The 17,147-nt window shown below is 43.9% G+C and overlaps 1 protein-coding gene across 1 annotated transcript in view; it reads left to right on the top strand.

Moving 5' to 3' along the window:
* The window catches only part of TGM7 (transglutaminase 7), a 32,143-nt gene that overhangs the window by 6,614 nt on the left and 8,382 nt on the right, over nt 1-17,147 (top strand). The window contains exons 2-11 of the mRNA XM_047074658.1: nt 2,410-2,592; nt 3,258-3,503; nt 4,105-4,223; nt 5,847-5,975; nt 6,064-6,241; nt 8,712-8,850; nt 13,795-13,898; nt 14,247-14,489; nt 15,954-16,280; nt 16,687-16,847. Coding sequence (XP_046930614.1) covers nt 2,410-2,592; nt 3,258-3,503; nt 4,105-4,223; nt 5,847-5,975; nt 6,064-6,241; nt 8,712-8,850; nt 13,795-13,898; nt 14,247-14,489; nt 15,954-16,280; nt 16,687-16,847 — 1,829 coding nt within the window. The remainder of the gene's footprint in view (nt 1-2,409; nt 2,593-3,257; nt 3,504-4,104; nt 4,224-5,846; nt 5,976-6,063; nt 6,242-8,711; nt 8,851-13,794; nt 13,899-14,246; nt 14,490-15,953; nt 16,281-16,686; nt 16,848-17,147) is intronic.

The following is a 17,147-nucleotide window of genomic DNA, read 5'->3' on the forward strand; positions in this document are numbered from 1 at the left end:
TCCGTGTTAGATCTCGTCCTGACTTCTCTGGTTGCAATAATATAATTATTTAAGTGCCTAAGTTACAATAAGAGGTTTAAAAACTTTGTACTATTTGATCCAGTGATTCATCTTTGAATCTCCCTCAACAAAAGATGGTTACAAGAAGGGGGATCAAGGGACCATCACGCACATTCTGTTTTTAGTCAAATGTTTAACAAGGTTGTGGGAAAGATACAAATATGAAAGTTGGATTTGATTTTAGGCTGTGAAGGAAAATTTTAAACACTTAATCCCATTTCCTCAGATGAAGTATCAGATGTAGTCACAGCTAGTTGAACAACTATACTTAAAGAGTATTTCCTAATAACTTAGCATTAACCTGGAAGAAAACTCCAACATGATACTCCATTGGTGTCTGACTTAAGCCCTAATGCTTAGAACCATCTTATTAGCAATGTCTTGGATGAAGACCTGGAAAACAGTTTAGGCAGCCCCCAGATGGCAACGTAAAGCATTTGGGTGAAAGAACAAGGATTTAAGAATTCCAGCCAGGTAAAGGAAAGATGGGCCAAAACTATCAAAGTGAACTAATTTAGCAAAAACATAAAGAATCAGTGTGGAAGTTCAGAATGTGAATGGCACAAAAACTGGTAGGTGCTAAAATTTGTGTTTCCTCTAGGATGCTGTTTGGCAGCATCCCCGGCCTCTACCCCAAGTTGTGACAACCAAAAATGTATCCAGACATTGCTACATGTCCTTCAGGGGACAGAATTTCTCCACTGGAGAACCACTGAGTTAAACTGATGTGCTACTAGAGAAAAAGATCAAATGGATTTTTGTTTACAGTAAGCGCAGTAAATATCACCAGCAGAAATGATTCAGGGGCGCCTGGGTGGCTCAGTTGGTTAAGTGTCCAAGTTTGGCTAAGGTCACGATCTCCCAGTTCGTGGGTTCAAGCCCTGCGTCGGACTCTATACTGACAGCTGAGAAGGCTGCTTTGGATTGTGCATCTCCCTCTCTCTCTGCCCCTCCCCCACTCGCATGCTGTCTCTCTCTCTCTCATTCTTTCTTTCTCAAAAGTAAAAATAAATAAATACTAAATTTTTTTAAAAAAATAACAAAGCGGGGCACCTGGATGGCTCAGTCGGTTGAGCGTCCGACTTCAGCTCAGGTCATGATCTCGCAGCTCGTGAGTTCGAGCCCTGCGTTGGGCTCTGTGCTGACAGCTCAGAGCCTGGAGTCTGTTTCAGATTCGTCTCCCTCTCTCTCTGTCCTAACCCACTCGCATTCTGTCTCTCTCTCAAAAATAAATAAACATTAAAAAAATTTTTTTTAAATAACAAAGCAAATACAATCTGAGGCTGTGTCATTACTAGCACTAAGAGCAATTAATGATTACTGAGTGCTTACTCCGTACCTGCCACTACCAGAAGTCCTTTACCTGTGGATCTTCACTCAATGCTCACATGGACCCTATGGGGTAGGAATACCACTGTCTCTATTTTGCAGCTGAGGACACTGATGTCTCTGGATATTAAGTGACTCGCTCAAGGTCTCAGAGCTAAGGTAGTGACAGCCCACACTCTGGCCAGTTGTGCTATGAGAGTCTTTAAACTGTACCCTAGGTACACACACAGTAGCATCCTGGGAAGAGTCAGTGCCCTCATACACCCAGAGCATGGCTGAGAGGTGAGAAAGAAGCTACCTACCCAGCATCTTAAGCAGGGACTTGCCTGTAGCTGAGGTCACAGCCTCTAGTCAGCCCACTGACTTAATTCATACAAAATTCTAATATGTTCTTTCTTCTATCAGCATGATAAGAGAGTAAATTTTGGAAAGATTGTCAACAAAAGTGGTTAATAGTATGTGGTGGCACTTCATGGATTAAGTGTCAATTATCTGGAAACCTTTCTCTTCCTGGGACCCTAATTTTGTTTTTTTTTTTTTTTAATGTTTAGTTATTTTTGAGAGGGAGAGAGACAGAGTGCCAGGGAGGGAGGGGCAGAGAGGGAGGGAGACACAGAATCTGAAGCAGGCTCTAGGCTCTGAGCTAGTCAGCACAGAGCCCGATGCAGGACTTGAACTCACAAATGTTGAGAGTATGACCTGAGCTGAAGTCAGACGCTTAACCTAATGGGCCACCCAGGTGCCCCCTGGGGCCCTCATTTTTGAGCCCTATAGCTCTGGGTTCAGGTGCAGAGTCACCAGGATCACAATCTTCCCACTCCAGGGTTGGGGCCTGCTAAACTGCCAAGGCTAAGTTGTGAAACTAGCAGGTAGGGGTGGCAGAAGGGCTCAGGTGTAGACAGTAATCCTACCAAAGTCAGAGCCAGGTGCTGCAGAAATGATTGAGAAGTGTTGGGGGATGTTGAACCTGGGGAGCCACAGCTGGGCAGTGACCTGTCTCCTCTCCCGATACCGCTCCAGTAGCAGCCTTGAAGTTCAGGTCTGTGGACCTTCAGAGCCCAAGAAACAACCAGGAGCATCACACGCAGGAGATGGGCCTGAAGAGGCTTGTTGTACGCCGGGGCCAGTCCTTTCTGCTCCAACTACATTTCAGCCGACCCTTCCACTTTGGGACAGACTACCTCACCTTTGTGGCTGAGACGGGTGAGTTCACCCTGCCCTAAGGCAAAATTCACCTGTAGGGCTCTCACGTCCCCTTCTTGAGTGCTCCCTCCCCTCCCTCTTCCTGGGATCCCCAGGACCCTCTAAGTGCTCACCTGATAAGTGACATTAAGGAAAGATTTGGCCAACTCAGCAAATTGAAACTGTGATCATAACAGCCAATTTTTTTAAAGTTTATTTATTTACTTTGATAGAGAGAGAACACAAGCTGGCGAGGGGCAGAGAGAAGGAGAGACAGAATCCCAAGTAGGCTCTGTGCAGAGCCTGATGTGAGGCTCTGTGAGATCATGACCTGAGCTGAAATCAAGAGTCAGACGTTTATCCAACTGGGCCACCCAGGCACCCTGATAACAGCCAATTTTTAAATGCACAATAGGCACTGTGCTGAAACTTCATATATATTATATAATTTAATCCCCATGACAGGAGTTTTAGCTTTCAGGTACTATGATGATCCCATTTTACAGATAAAAATATCTGAGGCCCACAGATCTTCAGTGGCTTGCCCAAAGACATCCAGTGGCAATAAAAGCCTTAAACCAAAAGGATTAGCAAGTGGTGGAAGAAGGTGAGGGTCCTCCTAGCCCCCTGGAATCATGTCACATAGATTTTAAACCTCACTGAGGGGTCATTTGTCTCTCACACAGGACCAGCGCCCACGGAGTTGCTGGGAACCCGAGCCACCTTCTCCCTTACCCAGGCTCGACAAGGGAATGTCTGGAGTGCTTCTGACTTCACCATTGACACCAATTCACTCTTCGTCTCCCTTTTTACACCATCCAATGCAGTCATTGGTCCCTACACTCTGAAGATAGAGATCTCTCAGGGCCAGGGTCACAGTGTGACTCACCCATTGGGAACTTTCATCCTGCTTTTTAACCCTTGGAATGCAGGTACAACTGCTTCACAGGCTGTAATGACAACCTGATCCACTAGGAAGGCTCAGAGAGGTTCTTCTGAGAAAGCCCGGAAGATAAAAGCTGCTTATCTATGCCATACCATGTGCTCACTGAAAACCATCTTTAAAAAAAGAATTTTAATGGCATGATGAAAATGCTTGTGGTGTGATGTGCAGTGAAAGAGATTAGGGAACGGAACACAGTGTGATCTTAATTGTATTACATGTACGTGGACAGAAAGAGTGGCAGGAATATACCAAACTGTAGTGGTGGGTGTCTGTGAGTAGTGGGAATGAGTGATTTTCATTATCTGCATTCCGTCATCCATATTTTCCAAATCTCTACAATAGGCTTTCCACTTTTACAATCATGAAATGATAATCATTATGTTTTAAAGTACAGATTATATCACTGGTCTCTAGAAGAGCATTATAGACTTTTAAGGGGTCCAGTTTCGATTTGTATTGCCACCAACCCATTCCTTCCCCTATTATCCAGCAAGACACTGTTATTACTGTATTTTATTTTATTTTATTTATTTATTTTTTATTTCTCTGTTTGTCTTTTGCCCCCTCTCCTACTCTTATCCACTCAGAGGATGATGTCTACCTGCCAAGTGAAATACTATTGCAGGAGTATATCATGATGGACTATGGCTTTGTTTACAAGGGTCATGAAAAATTCATCACCTCCTGGCCCTGGAACTATGGGCAGGTAATGCTGTCACCAGAAACGGGGCCTAGGGCAGGTCTCCTTTAGCTGGTTCTTAACTCTATTAGCTCACAAAAGGCCACTAACAAATGTCACAGTGTGTGGTGTGGGGCCAATTTCCCAACCAGTAAGAGGGGAAAGGAAGGAAGGGGAGATATCTTTCAAGTTTTTAATATTTTATATAAAAAACTTAAAACATTTTCCAAGTAGACAGGATACTAAAATGAACCTGTCTCTCAGCTTCAGTAATGAGCAATTTATGGTGAATCTTATTCCATCTATACCAGGGGTTTGCAAACTAGAGTCCACTGACTGTTCTTGTGTGGTTCATGAGTTAAAATGGTTTTCGTGTTTTTATTGTTGAAAAAGAACTAAAAAATTTTTTGTGATATGCAAATTATATGAAGTTCAAGCTGTGATGTCTATAAATGACATTTTACGGGGACACAGCCATGCTCATTCACTTAAGTATCACCTGTGGATGTGTTAATGCTACAGTGGTAGAGTTGTGTAGCTGAGACAGAGACCCCACAGCCTGCAAAAGCTAAAATACTTACTATCTGGTCCTTTACAGAAAAAGTTTGCCTGTCCCTGGTCTGTACTGTCCGCATCCCTCCAAACTCATCACTGGAAGTTTTGAAAGGAATTTATAGATACCATATCATTTAATAGAGTAATACTTTGATTATAGCTCTAAAAGATAACAACTCTTCCTGAAAAAGTGAACATTATCCTAACTGAAAAAATAAACGACAATTCTTTAATAACATCAAATATCCTGTCAGTGTACAAACGGCAGGACCTTTGGCTCTGGGCAACTTTTCCATTTTCAACCAGCAAATATGACTGGTATACTTTCTGCCTCCCTCCCACTGACATCCCAGCCCCATCCACACTCACCAGGAGGGTGGTGGGGAGGGAGTGGGGAGCCTGTGTGCTCCAACTGTGACAATTTGTGTGATTTTTTGATACGGAGACATATGTCTGCATCCCCACCTCTCCCTCACTTACCTGTGCACATCACAGCTGCAAAGAGCCAGCATTCTCCATACTTCACATAGGCATATGTATCAAGTATATGTTATAAACTTATGTCATGAACCTACACTGGCTTTTCCTAGGTTCCCAGGTACAGCTGAACTCCTCTACTTGATTTCAAGGCTCTCATACTCTTCTCCCTCACCTCTCACAGCTGCCCTGTTTTTATCCATCTGGTCTTTCCTACTCCCTCATGTCCTCCAGAAATGAAAACCTCTAAGTCCCTGTCCTGGGCAGCACCATACTCAAAGACCTCAGGTGAACATCCCCACCCTGCTCTCTTCCTGTCTACCTGGCCCTTCCAAGCCTACTGGTGCTAATGGCCTTCTCTGATCTCTTGTCAACAGGGATCCCTCACCTCCAAATTCTGTTTGCATTTTCCATTAGAGCCACTCAGGTTCATTTTCCAGAATTCTGAATCTCATACACTCCCAATTTGACTTATAAGCTCTTTGAAGGCAGGACCTTGTCTTATATTTAACCCCATCCTCATCTCCAGCACATATACACCATCCCTCAAAGCCTGTGTTATTGACTTCAAGTTTTAGGACGCTCTTCTCTTTTCTCTCCCTTGAAATCACTTGGAAGTTTGAAGAGGACATCATAGATATCTGCTTTGAGATCTTGAACAAGAGCCTGTACTTTTTAGAGAACCCATCCAAAGACTACTCCCAGCGGAATGACCCTGTGTACGTCTGCAGGGTGGTGAGCGCCATGGTAAGCACAGAAGCTCTCCCAGCCCTGTCTGAGGACAATCTGAGCTTCCCTAGGGCACTGTGGGGACCCGCCTGTCTGTCCTTTGCAGATCAACAGCAACGATGACAACGGTGTGCTGCAGGGAAACTGGGGAGAGGACTACTCCAGGGGGGTCAGCCCGCTGGAGTGGAATGGCAGTGTAGCCATCCTGCGGCAGTGGTTAGCCAGGGGCAGGCAGCCTGTGAAGTATGGACAATGCTGGGTCTTTGCAGCTGTGATGTGCACAGGTGAGTGAGGGAGAGATGGGGATGCAGAAGCATTCATTTAATTTTTGTGATGACCCTTTGAAGTCAAGCTCTGGTTATCTCCATTTTCACATAAGTTAACTGTGGCCTGACCATAGCCCCACAGCTAAGAGATGGTGCACACAGGGACTCTCACCCAGCACACTCCATACTCTTGGGGACTCTCGCATATTTTCCTAGGAGGGAGGTTGACCTGTCACAATCACTCTGCAGTCTCCTTGATGGCAGTTAGACTATTAAAATGGTCACTTGGATAAAGAAGAGTGTGGCCCCAAAGTGGAAGCAAAGGCAGCTTCTCTCTGCCACTACTCAGGTTTCTCAGCTCCTGGTGAGCCTGGAGTCAGGGACAGCTGGGGGAAGCTTGAAGTACAAGCAAATGGTCTGAGAAAGTCTGATCCCACCTGTAGGCAGAGCTGGCGGCTCCCAAATACTTCTTGAAGAGTTTCTTGAGGAGTTACAATAGGAGATTTGCTACTTTGCTAACTACCCACATAGAGCATCAGTGTTTTTTGCATTACCATTTATTTACGATTTAGTGCAAAGGTGTTGATTGGATTATCTGTGAGGATGAGGGAAAGACAGAATACTGAGGTGTCTGCCTGTCTTGCCCCATGCAAGGCAGGAGTACCTTACACATGCTACCTGTTGTGTTGTGATGCTCAGTGTTTGCTGAGTGAATGGGCTGACTCTGAATTGGAGGATGAGGGAGCAAAGAACAGAGAAGACAGAGACAGGGGCCAAAGACAAAGTTCTAGATTTTTCTGAGAGGGGCAGCATAGCTTGGCAGATATGTACAGGTGCTACAGATAGACGAGATGTTTAAATCTGAGTATTCAAACAGAGTGACCTCACTTTGCTCATTCATTTTCCCTGGAAAATGCTCAGCACAGCACCAGCATTTAATATGGCCACATTTGTCTTGGGCTGGGAAGTCCCTGGTTAGGCAGGTGTTGTAGAGGAGAGCTTGGGCCCTTAGGCCCTGGGATGAGAGGGAGAAGGTCTAGGTCTGCATCCTTACTCCGTCTTGAAGCCTCTCCCCACTCCCAGGCCCTAAAGTTCTGGGGCCATTGAGGAAGGGGACAGCTGCTCCCACCACACAGCCTCTGGCCACTTGCAGTCCTGGTCTAGCTGTCACCCCTTCAGAGAGGTTATGAAAAGCTCAGGAGATGTGCTGGGAGTAGAGAAGTGACTGTGAGCACATGGCTGGCTCCCTTTGGGACTCTTGAATCAATTGTAACAAAAAGATTGGTCAATCTCAATAGTCCTCTTACTTTTCAAAGCACTATAATCCTCCCAGCAGCCTCAGGAGGCACCCACTGCTGGTCCTGAGCTGGAGAGGGATAGGATAAACTTGTCTGAACTCCTCGCCTCGCTGGCTGAGGTGGAGACCTATGTTCCAAAGGTCACATCTGGCTCTTGGCTTGATTTTACTTGGCCTTGGGAAGATGCGCGCGCTTACGCTTGGGTGTGGTGGTGGTGTAGGTGGTGTAATATCTGCTTTGTGGGAGTAGATCTTAACTACTTAAGTGAAATCTTAAGATCTTAACTCAGTTTTGGGGGCACCTGGGTGGCTCAGTAGGTTGAGCGTCCAACTTCGGCTCTCAGGGCATGATTTCAAGGTTCATGAGTTCAAGCCTTGCATTGGGTTTGCTGCTATCAGCACAGAGCCCGCTTCAGATCCTGTCTTCCTCTCTCTCTGCCCCTCCCCAGCTTGAGCTCTCTCAAAGATAAATAAAACATTAAAAAAAAAAGAAAAAGATCTTTACTCAGCATTAAAAAGCCTTTGTAGTACTATCCTGAGATGCCACAAGAGGATGCTGTTGCCTTATCAGGGATGGCTATTGCCTCATTGTACAAGCAAGTTCCCTCTGTCTCTGATGTCTTCCAGTTACTTCTATGTCTATCTTGCCCTTCTATCCTTTCTCTGATTTCTTTCTTACCTCCTCCAAATCTTTATATTTCAGTAGAATTACAGATTCAGAATTTCAGAATTGAAAATCATCTATTTCAATTCCTTATTTTGTTACACACAAGGAGACTAAGGCCCAGAGAAGTTAAGCCACACAGCTTCTCTTCTAAAACAGGCCACAAGGCCTGAAGTTTTTTATTTTCTTTCAAATTAGCAAATGTTTTAGGTTCTCTGTTTTTAATCTGGAAAGCTGCTGAATGGAAAAAGCGCTAAATAATAAATTGAGTTGCTTATTGTTGTTTTAAGTAACCTTCAAACGATTTCTTTTTCCTAGTGGGATGGAGACCATCAGTGGGGCAGGTAGGCAGCAGGGTTCTGGGCCTGGGTGCAGTGCTTTGAGAATAAAGGACTTACAGGTATGGATCTGCAAGAATCTTGGCCTTCTTTCTCTCCTCCAGCTTAAAAGTTAGAAAGCATGCATGGGGAGCTAACGATTCTGCTTGAAAGGAACTCAGTGATTCTCCATGTTTTCTTTCTCTTTAGTAATGAGATGTTTAGGTGTTCCAACCCGTGTGGTTTCCAATTTTCGTTCTGCACACAACATGGACAGGAACTTGACTGTCGACACCTACTATGACCAAAATGCAGAGATGCTGCCTACTCAGAAGCGAGACAAAATATGGTAAGGGACACCATCTCAAACACATCTCTGCTCCATGTCAGGAAGGGTAAGGAAGCTCTGACCTGGTTCTCTCTAGTTTTGAGGCAATATCATCCTTTATCTTGTTGCTGGTGCCCAGAGAGCAATTCCCTAACCTAGGAGACTGTTCTGGCTAATTACATCATCACACTAAACTCCCTTCAGAAATATAAGACTATGGGATAACATTCTGAAGCCCACAACCAAAAAAATTGATTTTGTGTTCTGTGAACACTAACTTCAAAATCTTTATGCATCTTACAGATGACTCTTCCTTCTTTGAGCCATCTGTTTGTGCCATTCTCTGTTTCTCCTCGGGCAAAGCCTGCACTTGCTGCTTTTGTCCACTTCCTCAGTCTCTCCTGTTTCCTCCTCTATCCACCTCACTCCCTCTCTGCATCTGTGTGTGTGTGTGTGTGTGTGTGTGTGTATGTGCCTTCATTTCTGGATCTCTGATCTCTTCCCCTGGCTTCCTTCTCCTCTGCTGTACTGTAAATCTGGTGTCATGTTTTTCCTTTTCCAGCCAGTTTCCAGGTCAGATCTTTGGGTTGTGTGAGAGCTAGTGGCAATCCTTGGAGCCCCTCCCGCTCTGAGTTCCTAAAGGGCTGAAGTACCCCCGATTCAATCAGCAGTGGTGTATCTGAGAAGGCTATATCACTTATGTAGCGTTTGGTGTGTGAATGCATAACCTGAATCTAATCATGAGAAAGCCTCAGATAAGCTCAAAATGAATATAGCTCTGGCAAATAAATACTGAATTCAAAATTTCAATGTAATAAAACAAAGGCTGAGAAACTGCTCCAGATCAAGGTAGACAAAGGAGACAGGACAGCTAAATGCAATGTGTGATCCTAGACTGGGTGGTAAAGAATGTAATAAAGGACACTATTCAAATTCTGCCAAACATTTAAAGAGTTAATGCCTATTCTCTTGAAGCTGTTCCAAAAAATAGAAATGGAAGGAAAACTTCCAAACTCTTTCTACGAAGCCAGCATTACCTTGATTCCAAAACCAGACAAAGACCTAACTAAAAAGGAGAACTATAGACCAATTTCCCTAATGAACATGGACACAAAAATCCTCAACAAGATACTAGCCAACTGGATCCAGCAATACATGAAAAAAATTATTTACCACGACCAAGTGGGATTTATACCTGGGATGCAGGGTTGGTTTAATATCCACAAAACAATCAATGTGATTCATCACATCAATAAAAGAAAGGACAAGAACCACATGATCCTCTCAGTAGATGCAGAGAAAGCATTTGACAAAATACAGCATCCTTTCTTGATAAAAACCCTCAAGAAAGTAGGGATAGAAGGATCATACCTCAAGATCATAAAATCCATATATGAAAGACCCAATGCTAATACCATCCTCAACGGGGAAAAACTGAGAGCTTTCCCCCTAAGGTCAGGAACAAGACAGGGATGTCCACTCTCACCACTATTATTCAACATAATATTGGAAGTCCTAGCCTCAGCAATCAGACAACACAAAGGAATAAAAGGCATCCAAATCAGTCAGGAAGAGGTCAAACTTTCACTCTTTGCAGATGACATGATACTCTATATGGAAAATCAAAAAAATTCCACCAAAAACCTGCTAGAACTGATCCATGAATTCAGCAAAGTCACAGGATATAAAATCAATGCACAGAAATTGGTTGCATTCCCATACACCAACAATGAAGCAACAGAAGGAGAAATCAAGGAATTGATCCCATTTAAAATTGCACGCAAACCCATAAAATACCTAGGAATAAACCTAACCAAAGAGGTGAAAAATCTATACACTGAAAACTATAGAAAGCTTATGAAAGAAATTGAAGACACAAAAAAAAAAATGGAAAAAGATTCCATGCTCCTGGATAGGAAGAACAAATATTTTTAAAATGTCAATACTACCCAAAGCAATCTACATATTCAATGCAATCCCTATCAAAATACCAGCATTCTTCACAGAGCTAAAACAAACAATCCTAAAATTTGTATGGAACCAGAAAAGACCCCAAAGAGCCAAAGCAATCTTGAAAAAGAAAACCAAAGCTAGAGGCATCACAATCCCGGACTTCAAGCTGCATTACAAAGCCATAATCATCAAGACAGTATGGTACTGACACAAAAACAGACACTCAGATCAATGGAACACAATAGGGAACCCAGATATGGACCCACAAATGTATGGCCAACTAATCTTTGACAAAGCAGGAAAGAATATCCAATGGAATAAAAACAGTCTCTTCAGCAAGTGGTGCTGGGAAAACTGGACAGTGACATGCAGAAAAATGAACCTGGACCACTTTCTTACACCATACACAAAAATAAACTCAAAATGGACGAAAGACCTAAACATAAGACAGGAAGCCATCAAAATCCTCAAGGAGAAAGCAGGCAAGAAACTCTTTGACCTTGGTTGCAGCAAATTTTTACTCAACATGTCTCCAGAGGCAAGGGAAACAAAAGCAAAAATGAACTGTTGGGACCTCATCAAAATAAAAAGCTTCTGCACAGCAAAGGAAACAATCAGCAAAACTAAAAGGCAACCGACGGAATGGGAGAAGATATTTGCAAATGACCTATCAGATAAAGGGTTAGTATCCAAAATCTATAGAGAACTTATCAAACTCAACACCCAAAAACAAATAATCCAGTGAAGAAATGGGCAAAAGACATGAATAGACACTTCTCCAAAGAAGTTCGACATCCAGATGGCCAACCAACACATGAAAAAATGCTCAACATCACTCATCATCAGAGAAATACAAATCAAAACCACAATGAGATACCACCTCACACCTGTCAGAATGGCTAACGTTAACAACTCAGGCAACAACAGGTGTTGGCAAGGATGCAGAGAGAGAGGATCTCTTTTGCACTCCTGGTGGGAATGCAAACTGGTGCAGCCATTCTGGAAAACAGTATGGAGATTCCTCAAAAAATTAAAAATAGAACTACTCTACGACCCAGCAATTGCACTACTAGGTATTTATCCAAAGGATACAGGTATGCTGTTTTGAAGGGGCACATGCACCCCAATGTTTATAGCAGCACTATCAACAATAGCTAAAGTATGGAAAGAGCCCAAATGTCCATCGATGGATGAATGGATAAAGCAGATGTGGTATATATATATACAATGGAGTATTACTCAGCAATCAAAAAGAATGAAATCTTGCCATTTGCAACTACGCAGATGGAACTGGAGGGTATTATGCTAAGTGAAATTAGTCAGAAAAAGACAAATATCATATGACTTCACTCATATGAGGACTTTAAGATACAAAACACATGAACATAAGGAAAGGGAAGCAAAAATAATATAAAAACAGGGAGGGGGACAAAACATAAGAGACTCTTAAATATGGAGAACAAACAGGGTTACTGAAGGGGTTGTGGGAGGGGGGATGGGCTAAATGGGTAATGGGAATTAGGAATCTGCTCCTGAAATCATTGTTGCACTATATGCTAGCTAATTTGGATGTAAATTAAAAGCTACAAAATAAAAAAAAAAAAAAGATGTGATAGATATATACATAATGGAGTATTACTCGGCAATGAAAAAGAATGAAATCTTGTCATTTGCAACTACGTGGATGGAACTAGAAGTATTATGCTTAGCGGAATTAGAGAAAGACAAATATCATATGACTTCACTCATATGAGGACTTTAAGATACAAAACAGATGAATATAGGAGAAAGGAAGCAAAAATAATATAAAAACAGGGAGGGGGACAAAACATAAGAGACTATTAAATATGTAGAACAAACAGAGGGTTGCTGGAAGGGTTGTGGGAGGTGGAATGGGCTAAATGGGTGAGGTGCATTATTCTTGAAATCATTGTTGCACTATATACTAACTTGGATGTAAATTAAAAATAAATAAATAAATAAATAAATAGGACAATATTTGGTCGATTGATAAAATTGAAATATAGACAGTAAATTAGATAAAAATATTATATCAATAAGAAATGCGTGGGGTTGATAACTGTAAGGGAAGATCTCTATTCTTAGAAAATACACACTGAAGGGGCGCCTGGGTGGCGCAGTCGGTTAAGCGTCCGACTTCAGCCAGGTCACGATCTCGCGGTCCATGAGTTCGAGCCCCGCGTCGGGCTGTGGGCTGATGGCTCAGAGCCTGGAGCCTGTTTCCGATTCTGTGTCTCCCTCTCTCTCTGCCCCTCCCCCGTTCATGCTCTGTCTCTCTCTGTCCCAAAAATAAATAAACGTTGAAAAAAAAAAAAAAAAGAAAATACACACTGAAGTAAAAAGCAAAAGAAAAAATGTATTGATAATCTTCAAATCCATACTGAAAGAAACCCAATGATAAAGCAAATGAAGCGAAATGTTAACGATAGATAACTTGGGTATATGGGTATTTTTTGTAATTTTTTAAAATGTTTATTTATTTTTGAAAGAGAGACAGAGACATGAGCGGGGGAGGGGGGGCAGAGAGAGAGGGAGACCCGGAATCCAAAGCAGACTCCAGGCTCTGAGCTGTCAGCACAGAGCTCAGTGCGGGGCTTGAACTTATGAACTGTGAGATCATGACCTGCGCTGAAGTCTGACGCTTAACTGATTGAGCTACCCAGGCACCCTTGGGTATTTTTTGTACTATTCTTGCAACTTTACTGTAAGCTTGAAATTACTTCCAAATAAAGAGTAAAAAAAAGGGGGGGATATAATTAGTACATAACAACTTTATACAGTGCCATATAGTACCTAGATTTTTCATGGGTGATCACTTCATAATTTATACAAATGTTAAATCACTATGTTGTACACCTGAAAATAATACAATATAGTATGTCAATTACATTTTAAATTTTAAAAACAACAATATAAAGCACTCAATATAGTGTCTGATACCTGACAAATCCAGGAAAATGTGAATCTTCATTTCCTTACTCTTCTCTGCAGGAATTTCCATGTCTGGAATGAGTGCTGGATGATCCGGAAAGATCTCCCACCAGGATACAATGGGTGGCAAGTTCTGGACCCCACTCCCCAGCAAACCAGCAGCGGTGAGTGAGGGCCACTGTGGAAGGATCTGGGCTCCGTGAGGGGGCTGAGCAGGGGGACTGATCACATGAGCAGGAGGCCAGAAAGGGCTAGTATTTTTTCTCACTTCATTGCCTTCAGCTGGGTGACCCAGATGACTTGCAGGACCTTGTTTTCTCACCTGCAAAGTGGGGAGGCTGATAAATGCCACAGGTGGCTGTGAAGATCGGATGAATTTGTGGGAACCTGAGAGCACTCGGTGTGTGAGGGTTTTCTCCATCCCATCCCCTTACCTGCCCTCGCCACCACCAGCCGGCCCAGTCCACATGGTAGCAGCTGTCAGCTGTCCTCAACTTCTGTTCCTTCCACAGGGATATTCTGCTGCGGCCCTGCTTCTGTGAAGGCCATCAGGGAAGGGGAGGTTCACCTGCCCTATGACACCCCATTTGTGTACGCCGAGGTGAATGCTGATGAAGTCATTTGGCTCTTCAGAGATGGTCAGGCCCAGGAAATCCTGGACCATAATACCCATTCCATTGGGAAGGAAATCAGCACCAAGATGGTAGGGTCAGCTAAGCGACAGAACATTACCAGCTCCTACAAGTATCCAGAAGGTGCTTGGGGCCCTGGGGTTTCAGGGTGGGTGGACATGACATCTGTTGTGTTCTTCCCAGTGAGAATGGCTCATGCCTGTTAAAACCAACACCACCTGATCACCTCCTCCTCATCGCAAACTCCCAGGGGCTTTCTTGGACCCTGGCCATGTGGGCCTAGGGCTGCTGGACTGAGCAAATAAAAACAGAGTGCCCAGTTAAATCTGAATTCCAGATCAGTTCAGATAAGCAAATATTTCATTAGTATAAGTGTGTCCCAAATATAGCATGTAATATACTTAAACAAAAATTATTATATATCTGAAATTCAAATTTACCTGAAATTCAAAAGGGATGTTCTTTATTATTATGGCAACTCTGTCCTAGGGTCATATCATGGTCTCCTTACATCATGGCAGTGGGGGTGGCAGCAAGGAGGGAGGTGGACACTTAAGGAGGGAAAGGAAGGACACCTGGCCTGTGGAAGGGAGTAGATGTCCCTGTGGAGAAGGCCAGGGTGGCATCAGGCTGCCTGAGTACCAACAATGCTGCTATGTTGGTACTGCTATGTTCTAGTGGTATAAGCCTGGATGTGTTCTTAACATCCCTGTGCCTCCACCTCCTCATCTGTAAAATGGGTTAATGATACCTCAGAGGGCTATTGTGAGGGCAGCTGAGTATACAGAGAAAGCACTTGGAGCAATGCCTCTGGTGCATAGTAACTTTGCTAGAGAAGTCCACAATTTGGGATGAGTTGGAGTTCAACCTGAATGTTGAGTAGACCCCAGGAGCAAGAGAGGAAGACCCACTTAAAAGATTTGCGCATGTATTTTATTTATTTATTTTTTTACCTTTTATTTTATTTTTTTCTTCAATATACAAAATTTATTGTCAAATTAGTTTCCATACAACACCCAGTGCTCATCCCAAAAGGTGCCCTCCTCAATACCCATCACCCACCCTCCCCTCCCTCCCACCCCCCCATCAACCCTCAGTTTGTTCTCAGTTTTTAAGAGTCTCTTGAGCATGTATTTTAGAAGTGAGGATGTTGATGCGGTGGGGGAGGGGGGGAAGCCTTTGGCTTTGATGATGATGATGACAGTGATGACGGTGACAATACTGATGACAAAGAACAGTACTGGGTACTTATATTCAGCAACTCATTTAACTCAAATTTTTGGCAACTCTATGAGGCAAGGAGATATATCTGGGTTATAAATGAAAGAATTGAGCACCAAGGGATTAAGGGACACCTAGCTGAGCAAGATTTGAATGCAGCACCAAGCAATATACCAATTCCCTGTTCTCAGCCACGATGCTGTATTGTCTCCTTATGTGGCTCCTTATGTGTAGCTATTGTCTCCTTATGTAGCTTCCCTTTGGGAAGGGAGCTGGAAGTTTCTGGGTGGCTTGTTTCCCAAAGAAGGCCACTGGTCCTCTCAACCCCTCCTTACTGAGGTCTTTCCTGGCTCTCCTTTCTGCCAGGATCCCCTGAGGAGCGATCTGTGTTCATGAAGGCTTCCCAGAAAATGCTGGGCCCAGGAAGGGCCTCCTCACCCTTCCTGGATCTGCTGGGGTCCAGGGGGTCTCAGGATCAGCCAGCCCAGCTGCAGCTTCACCTGGCCAGGACGCCTGAGTGGGGCCAGGACCTGTTGCTGAAGCTGCATGCCCTGAGGGTGCCAGACAGAGTCCACCCCCGGGGTCCCATCAGACTGGTGGTGCACTTCTGCGCACAGGCCCTGCTGCACCAGGGTGGCACCCGGGGGCCCCTCTGGAGGCAAACAGTGCACTTGAACCTGGACTTTGGGGAGGGTGAGTATGAACAAGGCCTGGAAAATCACCTATAGGGATGGGAGCTGTGGGGTCATGAACAAAGCTGGGATGGTCCAGCCAGATTACACAGAGATCCCTGCACCCCAACACACACGTGCCAGGTAGTGAAGCTGTTGTTGGCAGGGGGTCACATATGCCATGTGCTGTACCTCTGACACTATCCCACTGGGTGAGACATAGCAATGACTTCTGGGGGCAGTAGGTATAGGTTAAGTACACTGTATCTTTCTCTTTGTTATGCACACATACTTTCACACACATACAGACTCACACACATAGTCTCTCACACATACAAATTTCCGTGTGTGTGTGTGTGTGTGTGTGTGTGTGTGTGTGTGTGTGTGTCTTTGTTTCCAGACTCAAGATGTCTTTTGTCTGTGCTTAGAGATACAGTGGCCGCTCTTGCTACCCTACGACAATTATAGAAACAAGCTGACAGATGAGAAGCTGATCCGTGTGTCTGGCATTGCCAAGGTGGAGGATATGGGGAGGTCCATGCTGGTCCTAAAAGATATCTCTCTGGAACCTCCCAATTTATCTATTGAGGTAAGGTGTCTTGGACAGAGATGGAGCCTGGAAGCCCTTTGACTCACCCGACCCAGGGGCTGGGGCTACAGCAGTGAATGAGATACAGTCCCTGCTTCAGACACCAAATAGATGATTAAAGCACAGTATGGTGTTGTCTTGTCCTCTGTGCAAAGTGCAGGGCAGAGTGGAAGTCTTCCCAGAGGAAGTGACATTTTGTGGAGGATGCATAGGAAGACACTGTCCAGAGAAATGAGGTGGAGATGAAAGCATTTTAAGTAGGGAGATAGCTTTGCAGAGGCAGAGAGACAGGAGAGGCAT

Source organism: Lynx rufus, unplaced genomic scaffold (assembly GCF_022079265.1).
Source record: "Lynx rufus isolate CCGP_SWC_20201006 ecotype Redwood Valley unplaced genomic scaffold, mLynRuf1.p SCAF_13, whole genome shotgun sequence".
NCBI lineage: Eukaryota > Metazoa > Chordata > Mammalia > Carnivora > Felidae > Lynx > Lynx rufus.